This window comes from Lingula anatina, chromosome 1 (genome assembly GCF_051362555.1).
Source record: "Lingula anatina isolate TDL-2025a chromosome 1, LinAna3.0, whole genome shotgun sequence".
In the NCBI taxonomy this organism is placed as follows: domain Eukaryota; kingdom Metazoa; phylum Brachiopoda; class Lingulata; order Lingulida; family Lingulidae; genus Lingula; species Lingula anatina.
The window spans coordinates 34,093,065-34,120,996 of NC_141767.1; the positions used below are offsets into that span (position 1 = coordinate 34,093,065).

Below are 27,932 nucleotides of genomic sequence, written 5' to 3' on the forward strand. Positions count from 1 at the left end.
TCTTGATTTTTTTGCACCAAAAGGTGCTAAGTCACTTTTCTCTATCAATAAAATGTCTTTCAAGAAAATCTTCTCCCATAGAATAATGTTATCAATTACTTCTGTTCATAAATGAAAAGTTCAATTGACAATGAAGAGGATATCATGCATAAAATCATACAAAGGTATTCTAACCTGTTCAATACCAGGCTGTAGTGGGTTGTACAGTGGTCGTGACTCCACATGCTCTGGCACCAAATTAAATGTGTTGAGGACATGGAGAGCAAGCCTCTGCTCCTTTGGTCCATAGTGTTCATTGAATGTGCGTCCCCCTTCTGTAAAACAAAGGTTGTGAAATACTCTTTATAAGTCACTTATCTATACACTGATTACACAGATACATTCACAAACCATTAATGAAATAATTCAGTTAAGAAGTATTATAAATCAATCATAATTACTATTCAATAGATATTACATTGTCATTTTCACAAACAATCCAGCACAAGTAAGGTCCAGAAAAATAATAATAAAGTTCTATAGCTTTTTCTTTTCAAAAATACATGCTAAAATACTCCAAGCATGCTGAAATCAGATGAATTCTTTTATGCATGAATATTTCAAAACATAAAACGAGTACATTTGAAAGAAACATTTCTTTGTTAATATCTTCTTGCTTGTTTTATCAGGGAGTTCCTGGTTAAGAATCATATTAAATACATTAATAACCTACATTTAACTTACCAAAATCTATGAGGTTGAACAGCTTACTCCCAATCCTGACTGAGTCATCTGTGACATAGACTGGTTCTGCCAGATTGTTGCGCTTGCAGTGTTCATCCAGAATATCCTGAGGTTTCTTAGTATCTCTCCACTGAGTGGCCCCGGATCTGGATAATAATAATAATAATAATAATAATAATAATAATAATAATAATAATAATAATAATAATATAGTTCATTAAACTTTAAAATCTTTAAACAATATTATTATCATTACCACATAATATGAACTATGTACTGTATTATTTAGGATAAAAACACTATGACAAGCAATCCCATGCAGACATAAAACACTCTTGTAAAATCTTTCACTCCATGTTAGAAAAATCTTATGAAAATTTAAACTTATGAAAACTTAAAACCTTCTCAGTTATGAGAAAAAAACTATTTTTAATAATCTTTTCTTCACATAATGCTAATACATAATGTTCTACTTACATGCAGTAAGATTTAGGCAGGCCACATAATGCTCTGTGCTTGGTGAGCATCCTGTTCTCAAGATCTATCAGGGTTTCTCCAATCAAGTCATCTGAGCTCAGCAAGTCATAGTCCTTGACCCTGATTCTCAGGTCTTTCTCCATGGGGAGTGTGGCCTCCAGTTCAAACATTCTGTGAATGTGACAAGTTTAGATTGTTTTAGTTTTGTAAATGTAATATTTCTTTAGCAGTGTTTTTGAATCCAGACATTATTTGCTGATAGAGTAAAACACCAGTCAACCTTGACTGATATATTTATATTATAAATCAAAATCAAAAAGGAAAATTTTATATCTATAATTATTATTATAATTAAAATAATACCTGTTTTAATACTAATAAAAAAAAACACCTCAAAATGTTGCAAAATTAAAGAAATGTGTAATTTTTTTTTTTTTGAGTAAAACAAATGTTATATTTTTCATATGAAATACATGCAAATGTAATACTTACTTTCCAAATACAGGGTTGATAGAATTTGGGACATAATCATCCCTATTGCTTACAGAGTTCTTGCCAAGGCGTATGCTGACATAGGGGTCAGCCTGAAATAAAATCATGTGATGTCAATTATAAAAAAATCTTTTCCTGTAAGCAATAGTGCTCGCACAATTAACAAAATACATCTAAAATATTGGGAGGATATCATATTAAACATCACATGATGATAGTAAAAGACAGTCGCAAAAAATACCTAAACTATGATTGAGAACTGATATCTTTTTTAATATATTCAGTGTCTGCAAAAGCAAAAAGTCTTGGCTAATTTGTTAGGTTTTGGATATTTGTGGTACTTTTTACAATCTTTAAAAAAATATTCTTCAGAGAGCTTCCAGTATTTGAAATTCATGTCATTTTTTAAAAATTCAATTAAGATTAAATTGGCACAGTCATATGTATTTATTTTAATGTATTTGGTACTTATTTTAGAATCACAACAATTTCATTTCTAGAACTATCATATCCAACTTTCAGGAGCAAAAATAATTGTTACTTAAATAATAATAATAATAATAATAATAATAATAATAACTAGAAAAGCACTCAGAGAGTGCAAACCTCTGCCAAGAACCTAAAAGAAATTAAAGACGAATGACCTTGTAGGAGATAATAATATCATCATCATCACAATCATTATAATTATTATTACATACCAGTCCACTGGGATCATTAGGCTGTAAGTCCAGTGCTTTGATCACATAGATCCTGACAACACAAGGTTCTGGGTTACTGGGTGGGAGCCAGTTCAGGAGCTTATTTGGTACAGGGGCATTGTAGTCCCCTGGGAGTGGGTACACCCTGAATGTGGCCTGGAAGGGAAAGTGATATAGTCTATATAGGGATGCCAAATCTACATATCTATCAACACATATTCCTGTGTGGTTTTTCCCTTGTTTCAAAATGTTGTTCTTTGCTTATAATGTTTTAACAAATCGACGGATTTTGGTCAATGGAATGTTGGCTACACTGATTTTACAAGATTGAGTTCCCAATATTTCTTCTTTTTACTTATCAAATTTAAAAACAGAAACAAAAGTAGTGACATGGTGCTTCACATATATGTAACAGGTATGATCAGGAAAGTTTTTGACCGATAAAAACACTATTGGGCACTTCTAATGTTAAAATTGTTTGAAAAAGAATCAAAAAGCCGTAAAACCTCAGATCCACTTCTTGGCAGCTTCAAAATATATTCATTCAAGATTTCTAATCAACTGATGAATTAATAAAAAGTCCACCAACCAATCAAACAAACAAACAAACAACTGCTCAATAAACAAATCAAACAATGAGTATTCAAGTAAATAGGATGTCGATTCTGACCTTCAGCTCCCCAACATCATCCAGCTCTTCATCTTCATCATCATTACTTCCTTTTGTGATAGTGAAGGTTTCACAGAAGTCTTTGAACTCATTGTATCCACTGGTCTTTTCCAGCTCACCAGGACACACCTGGATATACAACAGGAAAGTTTGATGAAATATTTTTCCTTTCCTTTTTTTTTTAACGGTCTCATTAAGATATTATAATTATACCAATGGCAGATATGAAAATATAAATTCAGGATGGGAACATTTCTTACTTTTTTCATCATCATCATCATCAATTTTATCATTGTTGTTGTCTTTTTTCAATTATTATTATTATTATTACCTCCAGTAAATCATATCCTTTCTCCACATAGGCCCTGCACTTGTCCATGTCCCCTATGGAGGCATAGTACTTGGACCACCAGTCTATTTCTTCTAGAATACTCTCAGTTGGCTATGAAACAAAATAGCAAAAATTTCAAACTACATAAATATAATGGTAGAGTTGGATCAACTATGGCTAAACTGAGAATGAAAATGAATTATTTTTGAGAACAGATCGTTGTTGATTCATGCCATTATCAGTGCATGCTATACAGATTTTAAAGAATTAAATTTGGTGCAAATTACATGTAAGTTAATTTTTTTTCATGAAAATAAAAGGTTAAGAAATGTAAACAAGGTTAAAGGATTTTTGAACTTTTTAATGATCCATCAACACTGGATATAATTCATTTTTGAGTGTATTTCTTAGTGTTCCAAGATTTATTCTCCAAATGTGAAAATACAGAAACAACTTCCAAGCAGTGCCAGTGAGCGCACACGTGTATGCAGAAAAAGTTTACATGAGATACAAAAATTCAGAAGGAATAAATCTCCAAAAGCTGGTATTTTATGGAATATTTATACTAAAGGCTTTAGTACACGCATCAAAGTATACTGATATGTGGAGTTAGTACAAAACAAGCAGCATAGTATAACAAACTCCACTGTGTCAACTTGAAATCTTCAGAATTGTGCTTAATTATATTACGAATATACATCAATAGCCAAACAGGATGGTTGAGGCAGTCTATTTAGATGGCTATAAAAAGCAAGACATATTAGTTTAAGTGAAAGACAGGTCTGGAGCATTCACTGTTAGTTTTTTCATTCACCTTCAATCAAATCAGCACATAACTATACTGCACTACACTATACATGTACATACCTATACATGTTCTATACGTACAGGTTATATATGCAGTATATGTGAACTAGTCTATGAGGTGCTACAATTGCACACAAGATTTTTACCACATTAGCTTCCTCACTGTCCAAGGCTAGGCTACCCCAGTTTATTAGGTTAAGACCGAACTGTTCATAGAGAATCAAATTACAAGATAAAAATCATTGTTTGCTAGCTAAATGTCATAAAAAAATGAGCTATGCAAATATTCTGAAAAACAAACTTTTAATTATCTAGCTAGAACTTGTACAACATACATGCTTCACGCAGTCAATGTCTTTCATGCCACTATGCCTTTTATCATACTGGTCTCTGCATGCTATAATGCAATCAATTTTCAACAATTGTTGTTTGGTTTTTGATATGTACTAGAATGCATGCAGCTACCATGCACACATGCTCACTCTCAAATGCAAGCATATAAGCACGCATTCATGCAGTACACACACACACGCATATGCACATGCACACACATACGAAATTTTAGGAAAGTATCATAAAGCAGGTGACAACATATATAAAATATATAAGAAAACCATATGACTATCTGGACTTATATAAAAGTTTATCATCACACACAGAAAATTCTCCTGAAACAAAGATCTCCTGATCTTTGGCAGACCATCAAATATCATTTAATGAATATATTTTACATATTATATTTTTATTCGGAAACCAAATCAAACTTGAAAAGATAAACCAGGTGATCTCTTGTATATTTATCTGTTCCTATTCTGTGTGATGAAAAACTTTTAATAATCCCAAGCACACAAGGAGTATGTATGCAGATATACTGGTATATTTTGACTTGGAAGAAATATACCAAGGCTTCCTACTACAATAAAGACCCTACAAACCCCACAGGATAGGTGGCAAAGATGACAACAACTTATACTTAACAAACCTCTTCCTGACTTTTGAAGATATTAAGACTAAAATCAGGTAATTTGGGAATTTTCAAGTCGGCTAGTTTTGGCATCTTTTTACTCTGTTTGCCCTGATAACAGTGTGAGAACAGAAAATAATTTTTATTTTTAAAATAATTTACAATTCTGTAAAATAAAATGATCCAGATTAGCTCGAGGTGCATTAACAATGGAAAACGCCTAACCAGGACTGAACCAGTTTAAGTGACATCATAATCCAGTTAGCAGTCCAACAGTAAGCCATCTGACCTAATGGTTCCACAGAAAACTGGTGAGTTGGAGACAGATCCATTTATTTGTAAGTGCAGGGTTTGATAACAAAAAATTAATAAATATGCAATATATATGTAATGGGTGAAAATGATTGACACAGGACTGATTTATAAATGAGATCTTAAAAAACTGATTTTGAAAAAAATAGGACTCAAACATAATATCATGTGCACAAAAATGTACTCACAAAACAAAAGTACAAAATAATAAAATAATAAAAATACTGGAAAAGAGATAATTTCAGAATTAATTACTACAATCCGGTGTTTTTTTCCTACAAAATAAATACATATTCAAACTCCAGTGGAAAACATACCTTAGTTACTTTAGCTACTTCTCCAGTTTCCTCCTGAGGCATTTCTATCACCACTGCGTCTGTCTTGGCTAAAAACATACGGCATTAAATATATAAGCCAACAATTGTAACAGGGAATTAAATGAAAATTTGTTGTAAAATAATATTAGTTCCAGAATAACATATTATTAGCATTGTAACGGTATCTCAAGCAGCAGTTATAACTTATTTCTTTCATAATTAATGTTTAATTGCCTTGAAAATGGCAATCAATCTATACCATGCTATTTGATATATGCAGTTACTTAAACGACACATTTAAATGTTACTGTATGGAGGATTTCATAAACTGTAAAAACAGAAACAATATTTAAATGTATCATAAAACTTATAAATTGAAATTACCAACACCAAAATATTTATAAAAACATGGGGTTTCCAATTCCAATTTTATACAGCATTTGTTTAAAGTTATAACATAAACAAATCCGTGAAAAAAATAACAATGGGAATTAAGGATGTATATAAGTACAGGTATCATATGGACATTTTATTACTTAGGTTATAGGAGCAAGTTATATTAAGCCAAATTTTGGGATTATGGATAGAAGTCAGAACACTAAATTTCTAAAATTTCACTAAAAACCAAACATGTTTCAAATGCTATATACTAAAAACTTATCAACAAACTTGCTTGGTGCATCAACTCATTTCCATGCTCTACTCAAAAGTGCAGTTCAAGTGAAAAGATGCATAACAGTGAGATGTACAAAAAATAAAAAAATTCAAGATATTAAGCGACAAAAGCTGTATGTAGATACAAAAATTTAAGTAACCTGATACAAATCATACAAATCATACTTTGATTAGTTTTCACTGATCCAAGACCAAATAACGTCTCTAAAACATGCTACCACGCTATCAGTTTTAGCTATCGTAAGTACTACACATCAAAATAAAACCTTAAAATTCTTTCTACATTTCCCCCCCCAAAAAAAACTAACCACCAGATATTTCAGAAACATCAAACTATGTGCCACTATTGGCCACACCCATTAATACAGTGTCTACTGTCAATTTAACCTACTGTATATACTTAATATAGACCCATGCCTATAACTGTATCTGTATGCCCATGCCATTAAAATAACATTAGGTTCATGCCAAGAACCCACCTTGGGGGAATGGGGGCAAAAAAAGAAGGAAGTGTCTCTTTTGTGTGTGAGAGGAAGTGTCAGTGGACACCTGTGATTCCTCATGCCTACATTCCTCATGCCAGCATGCCCACATGCCAATGTTCTTTCTGCATGCCAGCATGGCATGCTAACCCACCTGACTGAGGGCTACTGGCCATAAGCATGTCAGTTTCCTGTTCAGATTTCCCAGTACTACTAGTTTCAAGGTCAAGGTCTGGTGAGCAAAGGCAGAAATATATATATATATGGTGTATGGATAAAAAAAAGTTTGTGGAAAAAGTCTAAGATAAAGCAGTATTTGTTTGTGCCTGTAATAGACTGTAGCTTGGGCATAAATACTGAATATGCACAGCAAGGTATGGTATGAGCCTAGGATAAACTGCATTGAAAACAACATTTTCATTCTCTTAATATGAGTTGTTTCATTGTTTATCAGGCAAACTTTAAAATAAAGACCTGAAATTAAAAGGAATTCAGTGTCAAAAATCACAGGAGATTCATACACGATCTCACAATATCTGCAATCTGAGGGGGAGGTAAATATTGGGGGTTTAAGGGTAAAAGATTAAGTATAAAGTGCAACTTGAAAATATTAAAAAATAAAAATAAAGAACAAAAGGGTTCAGAAGTTAGTTTCTTCATTGCTGGGTGTTGCATGGGTAGCTTGGGGACATGCAGTTTACACATGCCATGCATTGAGAAAGAGCAACTGAGTGGTAGTCAAGAAAATGATATGTTTTAAGATAAAACATTCTGATTCTATGTAGCAAAAAAAAAAAGGGGGGGGGGTCAATTCTATCTAAACCCATCTAATTTTTACCTAAATTAGAAAAAAAAACACAAAGTTATTAATTTCAAGATTTCTTCATGTAGTAACAGGCACTTATGCTTCTAAAAGACATCTACAGAATTTTTTTTTAAATCTGGGAAGGGCAACCTGAGAACATTTAACATCACCACAATGACATTTATAAGAGCAGTTAGACAGGTCTACTTTCCACAGTAAGGTATAAGGACATACAGGGGTATTGAAAAAATAAGAACTGATCCTGGGAAGACAGAAGAATCAGTCAGATGGGGATTTTTCAAAGAAATTTATTGAAAATCATATCATCCCTAAAATCTGTCCTTTGAAACCACCACAGGGGATAACATTCACAAAGCAAAAGCCAACCTGGGTTAATATAGGATTAGATGTATAAGTATAATAGTCAAACAACATTAAAACTCCCAAAGGTCCAAAAATTTTTTTTTTCTCAGCTACCTTTGACCAAGTGATCAGTCTCAGTACTGGTGCTAGGAGATCCTATGCCCGTTAATCCTCGGAATTTACCCGACAGTTCCGCCATACGAGACTGGGCCAAATCCAACGTACCCATAACTTTTCAAGTGACAAAAGAATAGAAAATATCTTATGAGTGAGAAGTCATATTTTGAGTGACTTTTTTAAAAAACTTTGTGGGTATTTGCAAATTTGTTAAGTTATTTGTGCACGGACTTATTCAAAAATTTTTTTCTTGATTACAGAATTCATGCATGCACTATTAGTTTTGAGGGCAGCATGGCAAGGCATTCACTCTTTATTAGTAAACTCACTGATTAATGAACACTGGGGAAAACTGACATCACCGATGTCCAAACAACATGTATTACATTATATATATTATATAATCAGAATTAACATCATAAAAATAACTGAAAAACTGAGTAACTTTTTAATTAGCACAGTGCCCTTTCTTATCAAAACGCCCTTTTAACTGGTACATATAAATCAGAATTATAAATAAAGTATGAACATATTTTCAGAAGTTTTTAACTCCAAGGACTTATAAATAACAGGAAGTATGATGACCAAAATATTCTAAAAGTAACATTACATGGTTACTGGCAGTTTCAAGTGGGAACCCATTATATGTCCCATTATCTACGTCTACTTCTCCCTAGTCTTACCTCTGCTGGTACTGGGTGTAGGTGTTCCAGGCCCATTCCCCATTGTTTCCAACAAACTCTGAGACTCGGTGGGGTCGCAGCGGTACTCCTTCAGGGACGAGATGGAATATCTGCCCACCACGGGTCTACGACCAAACTCACGGTGATCTCGTACCTTGATGTTCATAGGAGGCATGTAAAGCTCATCCTTAGGTAACATCTGAAACCAAGAGATATGTTTTAAAGCATTTCTTTTACATTACCTGGCAGATAAAAAAACAGCTTAGTTGGATTATCCTAAGAATCTCATGTTCTTTTTATCCATATCTCGATCTATCACTGCTGATTATACAATCCCTTGAATTAAAACACACTTTTAAGGGTTTGCATCAATATATATATATTTCTATTCAGAAAAGGCAATGGTCAAAGTATTTATTTCTAATCATTTATATGGATGTATGATCTAAGAATGTCACAATAAATATCGTTATGATAATATAGTAACAGCTTAAATCCCCAATTAAATTTATAATAGCAGTTTTACTCTAAAATTCAAAATACTATTTAAATACTCCCAAAACTTTAACTGTTTTCAAACTCTAGAACTTTTATTATACTTCACTGTTAAAAATGAGGTCATAAATTATACAATTCATATTCCTGTCCACCTTACCACATCAAAAAACAAGAGAGGCTCAGCAAAATTTGGGTTCTTCTTGGCGCTTCTCATCACTTTGGTGGTCTGAAGATGTTCACCACATTCAAACTCAATAGCTGGTGAATTGATACTGGACAACTGGTACTTCTTCAGATTTCTAACACCCCAGCATAGAACCTACAATATAGAATATAGTTAACATTTTACAGGTATCTTGCCAGCAGTTTCAGTGTTTTTTCCTGAAAAAGTGTGTGTGTATGTGTGTGTATGTGTGTGCGTGCGTGTGCATCTTCCTTCTTTTTTTTCTTCTTTTTTCTTCAGGGGGGGGGGGGGGTACCTGACCACAAATATTATTCTTCGGTGCCTATAATTTGTGGAATTTTCCATACCTCAATTGCTGTCCTCTGCATTACTGGCCTGATGCCACTGGGGACAATAAAGTTTTCTCCTTTCTTGGGTGGGTAGAATGGCAAGTCTTTTCTGTCCGTCATCTAGAAAAAAAAAAGGAGAAAAATAAGAACATATAATTTCTAGTTCACACAATTAACTTGATGTATATCAATTTTATCTTGTAATTTTCAGGTTCAATTTTCATTTTCATCCTCAAGGACAGATGTTAAGTTTACTTGCATGAGGTAGCTTTTGAATAAACCAAGTGAATAGATCTAAGCAGTTTATACACATGTAATTAGTGGTAATCTGTATGAGTATCCATTAAATCAGCACATGCAAGCTAGATTACTTTTCTCATACAAATACCAGCCCTCCAATGACGGATAACTGGTGTAACCTAGATTTTGTTAAGTGAGGATGGAAGGGAAACAAGTCTTGCTTCCCAATGGCAAATCTGATGTAAAATCATTATACTCTGAGAAATGACAAGGAAGGGGTGGAAGGGGCACCCTCATATTTGGTTACTTCAAGTCATGATGTGAAAAAACAAGGCCATATAATACAGCATTAGATCAGATTGAGATGAGCAGTTTTCACTTTATGATGTCATACTGTTTTTTTGCATCTCTGTTCTAAGTAATAAACCACCCCTGCTTCTTCTTCCTCTTACAATAGTTTTCCAGAGATATGGTAACTGCTTGTGTAGAATATATCAAGAATTACCTAATTCATGTCCATTTGAAAAAGAAATATGTTGAGACTTGGTACAAAGTCAGGTAAAAGTGCTTAAATATCACAAATATAAATCATCAAAATCACTGTAATTAGTAAATTCCAAATAAAACACACAAAGCATTTTCCAGAAGAAAAAAACTAATCATAAAACTTAGTACAGAGATCAAAATGAACCCTAATACACAATACCCTTTTCATTTAACCCATGCTTTGTTAGTTAACAATTAAAATCTGAAAATAAAAGTGAATCTTCTCTGTGTGCACAACCATCACAATTACCTAAGTTGCCATTGTGAGTATTAAGAACTATAAAATTTAATCTTAAAGAAAAACAATTGGGCAGAGGGCATCAGGCAGTGGCAAAACTTTCTGAAGTATGTCTATACTTCATACCTTGGCATTGCACTAGTAGAAGCATTTTTTGTATACATGTGTTTTTGTTGTAACTTTTAAATATCATGTACTGCAACTTATATTCTGATGATATACTAAGACCAAGTACTGTTGCAATAAATTTCATGATCAACATAATTGTACAACTGCATGCTATTTTGGCAATGTGGGAGTTTTGTTTCAAAACATATGAGTATTTTCAACAGTAATGGCCCTGACGGATAATTCTGATGACAGAAAATGCAAAATGTGTCAAAACTTAAGAACATATTCAATAATGGTAGGAAGCTGATGCAACTAATGCATGTATGCAGTAGGAGAGTGGAAACTTTCCACTCAGTGTAAACAGGATTGCTAATATCTATGCAGTATATCATGTAAACATTATTACCTTGGGGGCTGATTCATGTTTGATGTTTTCAAGCCACTATCTGAAGCAACATTTATGCCTGGTTCAATTCCTATACTTTTTAAGGTAAACTTCATGTATTATGTGTTTCAAAATTTGAATATATTTTTGTCTCCAGAAAAATTTTTTTAGATAGGTCAGATCTCAATTGTAGCTCAAAATAGCATATTGCTTTTGGGGTGGGGGTAGAGGTGGGCATTGGGGGGTCAAGAGGGGAGGGGATAAGCAGGCCAAGGGAGATGCCCTATTAACTACAAATAGTCCATGCTCAATGCCGCATGCAGCATTACAAACCGTTGGTTCACCGATGCTTTGCTCAACAATACTTTCCTCTGGTATCTGGGGGGATACAAAATAAAATGGCACAAAGTTTTTAATGTCCTGAGCATTTCATAACCTGAAAATATGTAGCCTTCTCCTATATCAAAATTGAATGATTTAATTATTTCCTTGGGTATTTTCCTGACATTCCTATTTCCTTCGTACAAGAGCACAGTAAGGAAAATGATCATCCTTCGTACAAGAGCACAGTAAGGAAAATGATCAGGGAATAAAGGGGGGAGCAATATAAGCTATAATACAAATGGTAATAGAAAGTTTAAGGTATATTCATAATTAAATCATTAAAATGAAAATGATGAAATATTGCTGTAGTTTTCCTTTATTAGAGGTGGGTATTTGTAAGCATGGTTGTGTTAAGCACTGACAATTGTCCCAAAGAGATCAATAATACAGAACTTACAGCAAACAGTTCAAATGCTGCCAGTAGTTCTCCTCCACTCTTGTTTCCTCTGTTGATGGGGACCCAGTTCAGTCTGGTGGGCTTGTACTGAGAAGGATCCAGGAAGACGACCGGGACACTTATTGCACGTCCCAGGTAGTCTGGGTTGCCCTGGTGATACAACATAAACATGTAGTATATACAAATTTTGGTAAACAAGTACCGGGTAAATTATTTCTTGTTTTTTTTTTTGGTTCAACCTTTCATCAATTGGCCTTGGAACAAAATGACTTTTCAGTGTGAGCCCCAGAAGTTGGGATGACATGGCTTATAAAAAGTTAAAATATCATGCCTCAAAGGTTAAAAAAACATCTTTAGTTTCTTTAAAAAAGGCTAACTTTTGAACCAATGAAAACTGTTATCAATACACAATGTATTTGAAAAGTTTAAGTTTTATCTCAATGAACAAACTTCTTTGATGAAAAAAATGTTAATACAATTTTTGTGAGTTTTTCTTAGCCATATACATACCACCACATCGTGATCAAAGAACTCAATGATGATCTCTGGTGGCTGGCGCTCTATGAGGAGAGGATCACCATGAATTTCTATTTCCTCAAACAGCAGGGTCTGATCCCAGGTTGGGCACAGTGTTTTCTTCAATTTCTCTGTTGTCTGACTTTGTGTGTGGAAAGAGACTACGGCATAGGGGTCTGGAAATACACAAAGAGCATCATCAGAAATACATATTTGTACAAATATCTAAAATGTCCCCAGTAAGATTTTTATAAAACACTTGGAAGCTCAGAGTACCTTACATAATACGTCCAATATGTGATATTCTTGGGGACAATTCCTTCTACAACTGTGTAAAGCAAATCCTTTTGAATAAAAGTTAAAAGGTTTAACTTGTTGATATTCTGGATGACTTCACTGATTTGGAAGACATATTTTGTCTTACTATTTATTCCTTACCTGAGACACCGGAGTCGTCTGCTGCAAGCAAATCCCGGGCTTGATACAAATAGGCTCGTAACTGATACTTCTGAACAGCTGGAAGAACAAGGCAGCAAAGCTGTCAAATGTACAGACAAAAAGCAGGAAATAACTATGCACAAAATAGGCTACTGTCAATTCTGATGCAAAAGTACATTATGTTAAACTGTAAATTCAACATCAAATTTTAATTATGCTCAACAGATAATACCAATGAAAGTAAAATGTGTAACAAGCATAAGGCTTCAGGCCCATGAGAGTTCAAGTTCACACTTTGAAAATGTATAACTTCCAGAAAAAGAAGCCAATTAGACTGCTTTTCCAACTCAGGCTGCATGCCGATTTTCGAACTTGACCTCCGTTTTAGTAAGATCAATTACTCCTGAGAGTTTCATGACAACAGGCCTATCGGTTTTCCTTGAAATGTGTTTACAGTGTTGCATATATGTTGAAAAGTGAAAGAAAAAAACATAACTTCTACAATAATGGCCCGATCATCCTGATTTTCGAACTTGACCTGCGTTTTATGAATATTCATCAGCTCTTTAAATATAAAGCCCAAAAGTAAAACTGCCTTCCACTTATCGTGTTTACAATGAAAGTGCAAGGTGCCAGCAACGGCGATGACAGCGACGACAGACGCAGGTGATGGCAATATGTACAGACACATCTGTACATATTTACTGTACTGTTTGAGAACAGTAAGTGACATGGTTTTTCTTAAATGGTCATCATGGGAGCAGTGCCCAAAATAGTTTTTTTTCAAATTTTGATGCAATATTACATAATGTTTAACAGCATAATCAATTTTTAAGAATAAAATATTAGTATCATGGATATTCAGAAAATGTGACTAGCAAAGATCTTCAGGCCCATGGAACTTCAAAGCCACAACTTGAAAATGCCAAAATGTAAACAAGACAGCACTGTTCTGAAATGGGTTTATTTCCATTTTTAACAATTTTTAACATAAAACAAAATTAACAGTTTACTGCCATTTTTATATGATCAACTAAGAAAATTGATGAGATGGGAAAAATATCAATAGAATAGTGTTAAATGTCCAATTTCTTCCATTCTGAGATTCTGAACATAGTGAATGATTCAATCTGACAAACTGCAATGATATGAGTTTATTTCCATTTTTGAAACTTTATTACACAATACACAATAACAAGTTTAACATCATTTTTACAAAATCAACTAACAATGTTGTAAAGATGCAGGAAATGTCAAAAAAAACACTTTTACTTATCTTATTAATTAAATAATGAAACTGTTAACATGCCTAAGAATTGAATGTAAGGAAATGTAAAAAACAGCATAACTTCTAAAATAATGGCCCGATTATGCTGATTTTTGAACTTAACCTGTGTTTTAGCAGGATTGACCACTCCTGTGAGTTTAATGACAATTGGCCGATCTGCTTTTCTTATATTGTGTTTACAGTGTTGCATATATGCTGAAAAAAGAAAAAAAAGCATAACTACTAAATTAGTGGCCCGATCATGCCGATTTTCGAACTTGACCTGCGTTTTAGTAAGATCAATTTTTCCTGTGAGTTTCATGACAACAGGCCTATTGGTTTTTGTTGAAATGTGTTTACAGTGTTGCATATATGCTGAAAAGTGAAAAAACAGCATAACTTCTACAATAATGGCCCGATCATGCTGATTTTCGAACTTGACCTGCATTTTATGAATATTCATCAGCTCTGTAAATATAAAGCCAAAAAGTAAAACTGCCTTCCACTTATCGTGTTTACAATGAAAGTGCAAGGCAACGACGGCGACGGCGACGACAGACGCAGGTGATGGCAATATGTACAGACACATCTATATATATTTACTGTACTGTTTGAGAACAGTAAGTGACATGATTTCCCTTAAATGGTCATCATAGGAGCAGTGCCCAAAATAGGTTTTTTTCAAATTTTGATGCAATATTACATAATGTTTAACAGCATGATGACCATCAATTTTTAATAATAAAATATTAGTATCATGGATATTCAGAAAATGTGACTAGCAAAGGTCTTCAGGCCCATGGAACTTCAAAGTCACAACTTGAAAATGCCAAAATGTAAACAAGACAGCACTGTTCTGAAATGTTTTTTTTTCCATTTTTAACAATTTTTAACATAAAACAAAATTAACAGTTTTCTGCCATTTTTATATTATCAACTAAGAAAATTGATGAGATGGGAAAAATATCAACAGAGCAGTGTTAAATGTCCAATTTCTTCCATTCTGAGATTCTGAACATAGTGAATGATTGAATCTGACAAACTGCAATGATATGAGTTTATTTCCATTTTTGAAACTTAATTACACAATACACGATAATAAGTTTACCATCATTTTTACAAAATCAACTGACAATATTGTAAAGATGCAGGAAATGTCAAACAAACACTTTTACGTATCTTATTAGTTTAATAATGAGACTGTTAACATGCCTAAGAATTGAATCTGAGGAATGTGAAAAATATGCTGAAAAGTGAAAAAACAGCATAACTTCTACAAGAATGGCCCGATCATGCTGATTTTCGAACTTGACCTGCGTTTTATGAATATTCATCAGCTCTGTAAATATAAAGCCAAAAAGTAAAACTGCCCTCCACTTATCGTGTTTACAAGGAAAGTGCACGGCGCCGGCATCGCCATCGCCATCGGCATCGCCATCGGCGACGACAGACGCAGGTGATGGCAATATGTACAGACACATCTGTGTCTGTACATAATAAAAAGAAAAATTCACAAAACTTAGGAATTTAATAACTCTACATTAATTGCCTACAATTCATGAAGTCTTACTTTAAACCACTGCCTCTAGTATGTAAAAGTATTGACTTCATAATAAAATATTTTTGTTAATGCTTCAATCTACGCCAAAGAAAAACAACAGAAGACTATTTTTATATTACTAATATGAAAATACATACTACAGAAAAACATTTTAACCCAAATTAATTGACATAAAAATATTTATGACTTAATGATATTCAAACCCAACATATCTGATCACTGTACTCACTCTTGAAAGTCAAGTACATCCTTGGCACAGCTAATGCTGTTGAATATTTCTCTTTGTCCTTGTCATCATCCTGAAAATCAATATACATGCAGTTCGTGTTTATTCAATTACCAGGCCCGTAGCCAGGGGGGGTTCGGGGGGGTTCGAAAGAACCCCCCTTTTTGCTGGAAAAAGGTCCACTCTGGGTAAAATTTGACCTAGGTACATGGGGATTATATGGTAAAAGGTCCACTTTTTCAGAAAAAGAACCCCCCCTTTGAAATTGCTGGCTACGGGCCTGATTACACATATAAGTTTTGTATTTAACATAATTTTGAGGCTAAATGTCATTATTTCTACCTTGAGACATAATTTAAATAATTATAACTAATATGCACTCTTGGACTTCAGGGCTGCAGTAGTGAAATAAACTTGACTTCAACAAATCTACCTGGTTCTGAAGACTTTTAAAACATTAAATGGTTAATATACTGAAAGAGAAAACTCCTTACATCTTGAATGGCAAAGAAACAACTTGCTCCCTTGGTCTCTGCCACCATCTTCCTGTGCCATCTCCTCCTCCTGACCATGTCCATCTTTCTCTCCTTCAGGTGGAACTTCATGCCAAACAATGGTGCATACTCCCAGCCTTCCAGCACCTCCTTTTGCTGCTTTTCCTGGAATAAAGCATTAAATTTTAGAGATTAAATCTTTGCTTAAACTCAGATAAAAGTATGACTACAAATAAATAAATCATGGAACTTATACTAGGTTTCTTCAGTATGTTTTTGATATACCAAGCTATGGAATAATAATCAAACTGAAATAAAACATGGTAATTACAAACCAATGCACATAAACGAATATCCATTTACCAAGACTTTCAAAAGGTTCAATATTTATATATAATATGAATCCTTTGGTATGAAATTGAGATATATCACCATGGAAGTTGATATCATTTATTTACAGCTCTTATTTTAAAAGTAGGTGATTATACTCTGAAAGTTTCTTAATTCTTCATATTAAAAATGGAATCCAGTGAGCAATATTTTTCCAATACCTTTTCTGCCAGTTTTTTCATATCTGCCACCAGAGTTCTTTGTCTCACCCATCTCTTTCTCCTACACAGGTGAAATGTCTTCTCCACAGGTCCATAGCTGCCCAGTGTTGCCTCCACACAATACTCCCAACCTAATAAACAGAATAGGTTGCTTAATATGAACACATTTACAGCTTAATACGCATTAAATTGACATTTGATCAAAGAAACAAAGTATTTTTTCATTTTCAGGTGGGGTTCATATCTTGCTTTTGCCAACATATGATTTTGGGTTTTTCACTTTTCCAAAGAATTTTTGAACTTTTGGTGCATTGGTGCTGTGTATTTCATAAATACTTGTCACGGTAACTCCCCCGCCTTTCCAACTAAATGATGAGAAGGTTCAAAATAATCCAATCTTACCCTCTTCATCCACAGCTCTATTGAGGTCAGCCTGCCAAGCATCATCCCACTTCCAACCCTCAGGTAGAGGAAACTCCTCCAGGGAGGACAGTGGATCCCCTTTCTGAAATAATTAATACATGAAATATAATTATAAAACTACTCTGGGGTGTGTTGCCATAACATAAATCCTCCTAAATAAATAAATAAATAAATAAATAAATAAATAAATAAATAAATAAATAAATAAATATATAATGCTCAAAGCATAAGGATACTGTGGGATAAGTTGTGCCCTTGCTAGCCTGACTAATAGCACCTAACTACAATAAGCTAAGTAATTAACATTATATTTCACATCATATCATTCTTAACAAGGTTTCCAACTAGACAGCCATGAAACTTAAAGATGAAGGGGCTTCACACAAAACACTTATTTCAATCTACACACACTACTTGTATTAAGACAGGCTTTAAAGAAGGGTCACTAGAGTGGCCTGTACTGACCAGATCAGCCCAGGGTCTCTGTGAAGAGGGTCCCCAGGCTCCCCCAGGGTATCTGGCCTGCTGTTCATACACATCTTCCAGGAAAGTAGTGTGCCCAGCATCACGGTCAAACTGGAGACTAGAGAAGAGAAAAACAGAATCTAATCAGTTAAAATGTATTATGTATTTCTCAATGACATATTTGCTTAATTTAACGAAAAATGATTGATAGCAGGCTTGGAAGTCACTGTGGAAACAGTTAGGTGTGTATCACAAATTAAAGTATTTAAATGGTATCAAAGATGCAGGCATGCACAGTAATTAAAAATGTTCACTTTTTTCAAGGCAATAAAATAATCTTCTCATAAATAAGTTTAATCAATTTCTTACTTTACAACTATGACTGAAATTAAAATCCTAAGCACTATGCTATACTACCATTTATCTGAGAATGCTCAGCCACTGAAGTTCACAGGTGTAAGGATTCTAAAGGTACTCAGATGATCAATTTTGTGGATATAATTTAACTCATCAGAGCCTAGTTCTTCTTTAGCAGATTTCTAGAATTTTGGTTGAACATTTTGAGTAATGGACTAATTCTAGGTAGGAAGGATATAAAGCCATAATATTTCTTTTTTTTAGGAAAAAAAAAGTCGGGGACTAACCTCAGCTCTGGACTGATTTTCCAGTCTCCCTCCCAGCGCCAACCAGGGGGTGGCACAAACTTCTCCTTCTTCAGTTTTAACTGTGAACATATAAATTGCCAACAATTATTGCACTGAGTAATATCTGATGGTAATTACAGGGTGATTAAAATCATTTAAAAAACATCTGACATTTAATTAAGATAATCAACTTTTTAAAAGACTGTAAATATGCTGGTCAAAATCAAAGTTCTTATAACATATAGATATTGAGCATCACGTAACCAAAATCACACACACACAAAAAAAAAAATGAATAACAAAAGAAATTAATTTTTTAATATATATAACATGTATTAATATGCATTTTTGGAAACCCAAGATTTTTCCCCATATCCAAAGGTATATATGTGATATTTCTGTTATATCCTACCTTTCCTGTGTTGTCAGACCAGGCTGGTCTTCTCAATGCAGGGCCTTTGTTGGTCCATCCTACTATGGGCATGTCTACTTGATTTTCATACTAGAATTGTTAAATTTTTAGATTTTAGCTGATGTCTTAAGGTACATGTATCAAAAGAAGTTTTTCATTGGTATCATTATATGCAAATATGATGTATAAAAAAAAAAGATCTATTCTAAATGAAGCACAAACTCACAGTCTCTGCAAACACCGCCAGTTCTCCTGCTGTTTGCATTTTATGCCATTCCATTTCATCTTTCTCCAAACCAAGCCATATTTTAGCTCTGATCACGCCAGGGAGGTCTGTCTTGGTGGTCTTTGTTGTCTTTTCCGATGGCCACTAAAATATGTTGTACATCAATTAAAAAAAGCAAAAGGGGGGGGGGGGAGGTTTGGTAAATGTCCTATGTGAAAAAAATTTGTCAGCTGGATACTAAATATATGATAATACAACAACAGTGCCAAATTGTCTCATGTTGTACTGTAAACTTTCAAAATCTTATTTTATTATTAATTTTTTTGAAAATTAAGGAATATTTTATACAACTCAACACAAGTGAACATTTTAAAAAACCTATATGTGACATGGTGAATGCCTCACCCTCAAGAAAAGAGTGGATATTTGTCCACAGTCTTTCCCCATTGTGTTTTCATCTGCTGAGAAGAGGACATCGTTGGCAGGTATCCTGTAGAAAGCAATCCTTTTCTCCCCAGAGATCATCCAAAACACCACATCTGGCATACTGTTCTGTGGCTGGAAATAAACCACATGAAACATTTAAATCTATGTTCTGAATTTTTGTTTCTTCTCTTTTGGCTTAATTTACATACTTCTTTTACAAACACCTGCAAATCAGGTAATTCGACTGAGTACCAGGAGCGTTAACCTTTTGAAATCTGTATAGAAGTCAGCTTAACTTAAACATGCACAACATGATAAAATACCAGCAAAAAATTATCACCATAATTTATATATATATATATACCCAATTCAATGGAGTACTGACAAAGACAAGCCTGGGCATGGGCAGTTGCAACAAAGAAGAGAAAGCAAAACAAATAATTATAAAAAAATAAAATTAGATTGCCTACCTCCACTGCAATATTCTTCAGACAAGAAGCAAGTCCTTCAACCTCTTGGAGGGCCTCTGTCACATCAGTGGCATTCTCCCTTAATTTCAAGGCCTCAGCCTTGACAAAGTCCAGTTCGGCCAGGCGGTGTTCCTGGAGATGGACGTCCAGTTCATTTGGTATATGTCTGCCTGGCTCTGGCTGGGGCAAGGGTTGACTGTATACAGGAATATAAGTGTTAAAATTGTGGAAATCATGATCTTATAAGAAAAACACTTACTTATACTTGACAATAAAAATAAAATCAGATTTAAAACATCTTAAAGGACCACCTGCAGGATTTTTGTTGTCTTACATTTCTTACTTATCTTTATTTTGAATGATCTATCTATGTTTCAAAAGTTATATTCTGATAAAAAAATCTCCTAAATAACTGCACTCTGATATACAGCAGCAATGCACGAAATTCATATAATTGTCCACATTGCATAATTCAAATAAAGCAAAAATAATCACAAATTTCACTGGAGATTTAAGAGTTTCAAACCAGTTTGAATGAAAAATTAAAAAAAATGGTAATTTTAATACTAAAGTGTGTATGCCTTCATGTTCTTCCAAATACTTGCACGGGAATGGAAGTTCTAAGTTATGATATGAAAGTATTCAGAAATGTCTAACCTGCAGTCTGCAATAAGCTGGTCCAGCAGGGCTATCAGCAGCTCAGCTCTCTCTTCCAGAGAGGAGTTGGACTTGATGGATAACTCTACCCTTTTCACATGAGATTGCTGAAAATTTCACAAAAATTAAAGGCTCATGTATTTCCCTATCAACTTGTATTTAACAGGATTTAGACATGGCATACTGCTCAAATAATTCTGAATACAGTGTGTCTTTGGAGATCAATATAAAACGATATCTGATTCCAAAAACACTGATAAACCTGGGATGAAACAAAAAATTCTTAGATTTCATTAGTATTCATACAGTATTTCATTAATCAGTATAACTTCCAAATCAAATTGCAAAAATTTACTTCATAATAAAATAAAGCTTTTTCCTACATATTAAATCTCTGAGCTCTAAATACTCACCAGCCTTATCAATATTCTATTGAGCATGTTGAGGGCCTCCAGTCTCCAGCTTATGTCTTCCCAGTGGGAATCCACCACCACACAAGGCTTAGTGTCCCCCCAGGGGAGGTAGTAGTAGCTGTTGCCATCAAATATAGGATTGGTAGGCTGGGTGGTGGAGGCGCAGGGGGTGACACTCTCATCTAGCTTGTTTCCATAATTACCTAATTATAACAAATGCTAAATCTTATTTCATCACCAAGAAAATGCATCTGATTATTTTTATTATTAATAATTATAATTATGCATGATCTAAGAGTATGAAGGCAGCAAAGTCATACCTATCATGGGCAACATACTAAAATTACCAGAATTAGTTGATAATTTAATTAACTTGCTTTCTAAACATATGTTTTAGCAAGAAAAACACTGGATTCCAAGAAATTATTTAAAAACAACACTTACCAATGCTGACTTCAAACTCCACAGGGGCATCTGTGGCATTAATCATGGTTGCACTCAGGAAAGCCACATGCAATTTAAACTTGCGTCGCCTCATGTATTTCTGGATCAAAAAATCAAAACGATCCAAATTTGAACAAAAATGTTCATTAGCTTGGTACCTGGATCATATATGATAATTAACAAAAACAAGCATAAGCTTACGGTATGAAAGTGTGTCAGCTTATGTTTGATAATTATCATATACGATTCCAAATTTGATATTAAAAACATTCGAAACATCATAATAGGCAAAGGTTAATATTAAAAGCTGGTACACCCAAGTTCCAACTCGTCATTTTCTATTCAAACAATACAACCTTACTGCCAGAAAATTTCAAGTTAAAACTTTGGAAGTCTGGGTGCATTGAGGTGAATATCACATAAAAAGTAACTCAGTACAATTTTGTTTATAGATTGCCAAAACCACAAGGAAATACATTCAAAAGTTTTGAGAAAAGAGCAATAACTTTTACATTAGGTTTTTATTTTCCCTTGTGTAGTGCTGATAAAAAGTAAATTTTTTCTCTGTATGTATCTTTTTTCCCAAACCAATTTTAGATTTAATTTATAAGGATTTCAGTCAACTCTGATGGAGGAGCAAACATACCTGTACACGGAGCATGTCATCATTCGGCAAGTCCTCCACAGGAACCTCTGGCAATTCTCCAACTGTCGTCTTCATTTCTATCAAGAGGCGGCCTCTGTAGGCACATCCTTCACCCTGCAAATCACAGGTAACATATCACATATCGCCCATCTTTCAAGACTAATGTATCACCATTGGTGTGATATACAGGGTGAGATCCAGAATCACTGTGATCTGTTCCCTTTCATGACATTATTCATTTCGCAAAAAATGTCAACCACTAGAGACTATAAAAGAGTAGTTATATTCTAATTAATTGCATATCAGATGATTAATGAAGTGTTTTACTCAGTAAATAATAGATGTGTTAAAGGATTATTCAGTAAGAGAAAATAGTGGAAATCGTTAAGTCAAAGTTCTACATGTAAATTAAGTTGAAAAGTTGAATTTAACTTAGAAAATAGTTTGAAGGTGATCAGTGTAACTGATGTATTCTTAAGTATAGTTACAAGTGTTAGTAGAAAGCAAAATTATCAAATTCAACAAAAATTTTAATCAAAACATCCTTTTTCAAAGTAATATCAATAACATTAAAAACATTCACCACATTAAACCATTTGCATTAACTTTAAACACTGTATTTTGTGTCCCAAATGTGTCAAATTGTTCAATCACATCCCAAAAATGATATCAGATGAGATAGATACCTATTTCACAAAAAGTTACAGGTGCACAGGTTTCACATTTTACACATTAAATACATATTTCTGATTCATTAGAAGGTGGCACTCCTAGTGGATGTTTTTGGAACTAGAGCCCTTGTACAGCCCTTATGAAGACTGATCTACAGTAATAACACATTTTACATATATGTGATATGCATACCATATCTGTCACAGGATTTCTTGGGTATCTATCCCTCATATCATTTTTATCAATTGAAATATAAAACATTTGTATATGCCCCATTCTTCACCAATTTTCTGATTATCAATTTAACATTATTTCAACATTCTTCAATGATAATTTGCCCATGCTACGCTAGCCATTGTTAAATGTGAGATGAAAGGCCAACTACTGTTATTTAAAACACAAACTTTAATACCAGTACAATGTAAACAACAACAATAACATAGAAACAATATATACACAAACAATTAAAACAAAAGGAAAATAAAGCTCAATCAAATATAAAAATTTTCAAGAGGGGTGGTCAATTGTTCAATAACATTTGGAAAATGCTGCTTGTGCAATTTCTGCTGCCAGTCCTGAATATTAGAAAGCCACAGATTGATAAAATACCATCTTTTTAGATCCCACAAATAATCACTAAAATGTTATTCAATTAAGTACACAATTAATCCCAAGACCAAAGCCAGAAGCTTTCTCTCTGTAATAAAGCTTGTTGCGAGGGGCAGGTGGAGAGAGGGGGGTGCATGTAATAATACCAAGTGCACATATAATGTTGAAACCACTAGCAAGGTACCTCACCTGTCTGCCTTTTCCCTATTTAAATAGCAAGATAAAATTCGAAAGCCTTAGCATAAAAGGGGTACAACAACATAGTTAAAACTCACAGCAGTGAAGGGAAGGATAAAGCAATTGTATGTAAGTTGACTACAAATAATAAAGAAAAAGTAAAAATACTAGATCTACTGCCAAAATCTAGCTTATATAAAAACTAACTCATAGAAAAATCAATTGACATATTCAAATACTTATATACAACATAAACTCGTAAACTTAAACATACGAGTACATGTCAGGATAATCGTAGAAAGAATCTTTTCTTTCTCTCTCTTAATCATAATAATCATCTTAATATATGAATTTGCACCACTGTATTACTGTAGACAGCATATTTCTGGGTAAGGTGGGCATTAAAACCACAATTAAAATAAAGTGTTTTGAAAAGATCATCAAAGCTTCTGCAACATAGGAGGAAATACTTTAACAGTAAAGGTGGGCAGTGGATAAGAAGACAGCTGCTTTGTTTAATAAATGCAAATATTTTAACTTTAAAAAAACTTTTTTTTTTTTGAAAAATGTGCTCACAACAATTTGGATTTTTGAAAAGCAAAAAGGTATTCAAAACATCTGATTCTAGATTCTAATAGTGTTTAAGGCAGCTGCTGAAAACCTCAAGTCTAAGCATGTTGGTCTAAGCCACTCTCACTGCATGGATACATATCACTAAATAAATGCTTACTTCAAAACGCTGAAAAAATAGTCAAATGTATATTTACATTTATTCTGAAGAGGTGATGGACAAATAAGATGTGAAGGATCTATTTCATCAGAGGTTTTATTACAATGCAGGTGCAAACTGAGAAAGGGGGGAGTACATAAAATGGCTGACATTTTCCAGCTTTATACACAAGTGTATTATGTCACATGACAAGGATAACGATGATAAAAATTGTTCAATACTAAATAAAATAGTATATAAAATGAAAAACAACAGTGAGTGCGGATAAAAAAGATATCATGCACCTACCTTTCCTTCATTGAGGTGTTCGTACTCATCAGGCATTTCAGAGAACTCTCTTGGGGAACCATACAAGTTGATAAAACATGGCCCAAATGTTGGGAGAAAACCTGTGACAAAGATATGTACAAGTTATATTATTATTTCAAAACTGATTTAAATCCATACAATAACAAAATTATATCATATTAGGTTGAACTTTTTTCCTGAATGTGGTGCAAATTTTGAAAATTCTTCATTCAGGCTCATTTTGCTTGATTCCTGCTGATTCCGAATAAGTGTGACAGGGGCTTAACTGTTAACAATATTCATGAAGTGAACTTAAATAATGACTGTTTCAGAACAATTAAATTGAGGAAATCGGTCAAAGTTTTAACTCCAAATTACTAACTTAAAAGCTATCATTTGTATAAAATGAATGCATTTCACATGGATGCTGAGATTATCTGACCATTTGAGTTAAGATATTTCTTATAGTAAAGTTGAAATTGACATAGTTTAACATATTTGGCTCAGGTTAGGAAGGACTAGGGTTTCTCAGATTTTCAAAACATCTATACACCATAATCTTTTAGGATCTTTTGGTGATCCATACACACTAACAAAGCAAGGGCAATGGTAAGAGGACAACATATGACAGAGATGTGTACATATATTATTTCAAAATGTATTAAATCCATACAAAATCAATTTTCTACAATTATATTTCTTTAGAAATGATTTACTTTTATAAAACCATTCCAAAGTTACAAGGTAAATTTTTTTTTATTATCATCTTATGTAAGAATTAAGGTCTAGGTATTTCACTAGCTGATATATAATCAATTTGCTACAATTAAATTTTTTTAGAAATGATTTACTTTTATAAAACCATTCCAAAGTTATACGGTAAATTTCTTTATAGTCATCTTATGTAGGAATTAAGGTCTAGGTATTTCACTGGCTGATATATAATCAATTTGCTACAATTAAATTTCTTTAGAAATGATTTACTTTTATAAAACCATTCCAAAGTTATAAGATAAATTTCTTTATTATCATCTTATGTCAGAATTAAGGTCTAGGTATTTCACTAGCTGATATATAATCAATTTGCTACAATTTAATTTCTTAAAAAATGACTTACTTTTATAAAACCATTCCAAAGTTATAAGGTAAATTTCTTTATTATCCTCTTATGTAGGAATTAAGGTCTAGGTATTTCACTAGCTGATATATATTTTTTACAACTTCAAGATAATGGGGATGATGCCTGCCAAGTCTAGCTGAACCTGGCCCTTATAAAGAGCAAGAATGTGTAATTGGCAAAAATAAAAAACTCACCAACACTGGGTTCCTCTGAAGTTTCTGGCAATATCAGACAAAATAAATGAATTCAATCCAAAATAGAGAGCAAAACAACAATGGAACGTCAACTTTTTTGATGAGTGGAGATTCCTTTCTTTTCAGTTTCTTATTTCAAAGATTTGAGTTGGAAAGGGGAGGTTTGTAATTAAAACTAACCTATATAGCTGGCACCCACCTCTAACCCAACCAGACAGGACATATTATTTGACACCAAAAAGAACAATTTTAAATTCAACCACACCAACAATCACTCAATATTTGTCGAATAAGGAAAAGGCTATTTTTAAAAAATGGTTGAAATATGTTGTTTTTGCAAAAATTTATTTTTAAAACCCAAGCAAACATGGAGAAGTGAGAAAATTGATTGTACTAAAGCTATGCTATACTACTAATCATATAATCACTAAATATCCATATTTATATCTATCTCTCTCTATATATATATAAAATAAAGTGTTCTGGCTAAGAGAATGAGAAATACTATGTACTTCAACATCTATTTTACAAATACTCAACAGATATATGCTAAAGCAACCCCAGCTACAGATAAGTAGTACATTTTTCAAGTGCATATCTCTGGTATGTACTAATAATACACATATATATACTCCAATACTCAAGTCCCTGCTGTCAGAAATCAGCACTTCTCTGGTGGCAATTCTTATTCTAGGAAATGCAATCCAAGTTTCAACTGGGTCTCAGATTGCAGTTTCTACCATGAATGTATAGAAAGGACGCAGAAGAAAACAACTAATTCACCAGACATAAGACAAAGTAACAATGCTGACAAATTAAAGCACATCTAGCACCCAAGAAAAAATTACCCTCAAACGCCTTGTCTTCTGCGCAATGCAAAATAGAACAAAAATTCAATACAAATAGCTAAACTTTTAACTTTCAACGCAAGAAAGAGCACCAAATTATGTCAAATGTTGAAAGTCTTCTGCTTTTAATCAAATGCTAATCTAATATCAATAATAATAATGTGGCAAAATCAGGGTTACTTACCACTTTCTCCAGGGGAAGAAATGAGTGATAAGGGAAGAAAAAAGGCCCCTATGGCATCATCTTCTGACACTCTGTCCCTGATGAAAAGAAATCAATTTGTGCAATTAAATACAAATACCAAATCTCTATAAAAAAGCATTAATTAAAAATAATTAGAAAACAGACTATTTTTTGCTTTTACTATTATGTATAGCACTGGCTCATTTAATTTTGTTAAAATTCAACTCATAGGGACACTAGCCTTACAATGAAGATCTTAAATTTGGACATGACTACTTGTCAATTAATATTCAAGGATTAAATATTGAACTGGGCAGCAATAAGTCTATGGAGAATAATATCTCAACATTCTACAAGCTGCAGGGGTACATCAATAAGTACAAAAAAAGCAAATAAACCATTAAACATAGCCAAAAGTGCATGAACTGAATGTGATTAATCCTTACAATAAAGTGTTACATCAAAAGCATTTTTTATGGCATCAGAGGTTGATGTCACTATTCCAGTTTAAATATACTACCAGTTTTATCAAAAATAGTACCAGTTTTAACAAAAGCATTATAATTGTATTAATTCATCATAAATGCTGACATAACCAAA

At 33.3% G+C, this 27,932-nt stretch overlaps 1 protein-coding gene across 19 annotated transcripts in view; it reads right to left on the minus strand.

Moving 5' to 3' along the window:
* Positions 1-27,932, minus strand: part of LOC106179099 (myoferlin) — a 48,032-nt gene that overhangs the window by 5,346 nt on the left and 14,754 nt on the right. The window contains exons 15-50 of one of the 19 annotated variants that reach the window (XM_087002850.1): positions 27,333-27,409; positions 26,301-26,324; positions 24,987-25,087; positions 23,981-23,995; positions 22,511-22,624; positions 21,865-21,964; positions 21,421-21,623; positions 21,008-21,114; positions 20,351-20,546; positions 19,860-20,012; positions 19,455-19,598; positions 19,229-19,318; positions 18,817-18,896; positions 18,173-18,290; positions 17,687-17,789; positions 17,285-17,415; positions 16,734-16,898; positions 16,243-16,312; positions 13,186-13,263; positions 12,742-12,923; positions 12,232-12,381; positions 11,784-11,828; positions 9,949-10,050; positions 9,575-9,736; positions 8,920-9,118; positions 8,234-8,350; positions 7,106-7,183; positions 5,795-5,862; positions 4,348-4,407; positions 3,395-3,505; positions 3,064-3,192; positions 2,394-2,549; positions 1,693-1,784; positions 1,201-1,371; positions 724-869; positions 175-314 (exon numbers count right to left, since the gene is read on the minus strand). In XM_087002850.1, the coding sequence (XP_086858976.1) occupies positions 175-314; positions 724-869; positions 1,201-1,371; positions 1,693-1,784; positions 2,394-2,549; positions 3,064-3,192; positions 3,395-3,505; positions 4,348-4,407; positions 5,795-5,862; positions 7,106-7,183; positions 8,234-8,350; positions 8,920-9,118; positions 9,575-9,736; positions 9,949-10,050; positions 11,784-11,828; positions 12,232-12,381; positions 12,742-12,923; positions 13,186-13,263; positions 16,243-16,312; positions 16,734-16,898; positions 17,285-17,415; positions 17,687-17,789; positions 18,173-18,290; positions 18,817-18,896; positions 19,229-19,318; positions 19,455-19,598; positions 19,860-20,012; positions 20,351-20,546; positions 21,008-21,114; positions 21,421-21,623; positions 21,865-21,964; positions 22,511-22,624; positions 23,981-23,995; positions 24,987-25,087; positions 26,301-26,324; positions 27,333-27,409 (4,177 nt within the window). Of the gene's footprint in view, positions 1-174; positions 315-723; positions 870-1,200; positions 1,372-1,692; positions 1,785-2,393; positions 2,550-3,063; positions 3,193-3,394; positions 3,506-4,347; positions 4,408-5,183; positions 5,277-5,794; positions 5,863-7,105; positions 7,184-8,233; positions 8,351-8,919; positions 9,119-9,574; positions 9,737-9,948; positions 10,051-11,783; positions 11,829-12,231; positions 12,382-12,741; positions 12,924-13,185; positions 13,264-16,242; positions 16,313-16,733; positions 16,899-17,284; positions 17,416-17,686; positions 17,790-18,172; positions 18,291-18,816; positions 18,897-19,228; positions 19,319-19,454; positions 19,599-19,859; positions 20,013-20,350; positions 20,547-21,007; positions 21,115-21,420; positions 21,624-21,864; positions 21,965-22,510; positions 22,625-23,980; positions 23,996-24,986; positions 25,088-26,300; positions 26,325-27,148; positions 27,167-27,332; positions 27,410-27,932 lie in introns of all 19 variants that reach the window. The other 18 variants (XM_087002845.1, XM_087002846.1, XM_087002849.1 and 15 more) reach the window with 18 other exon arrangements.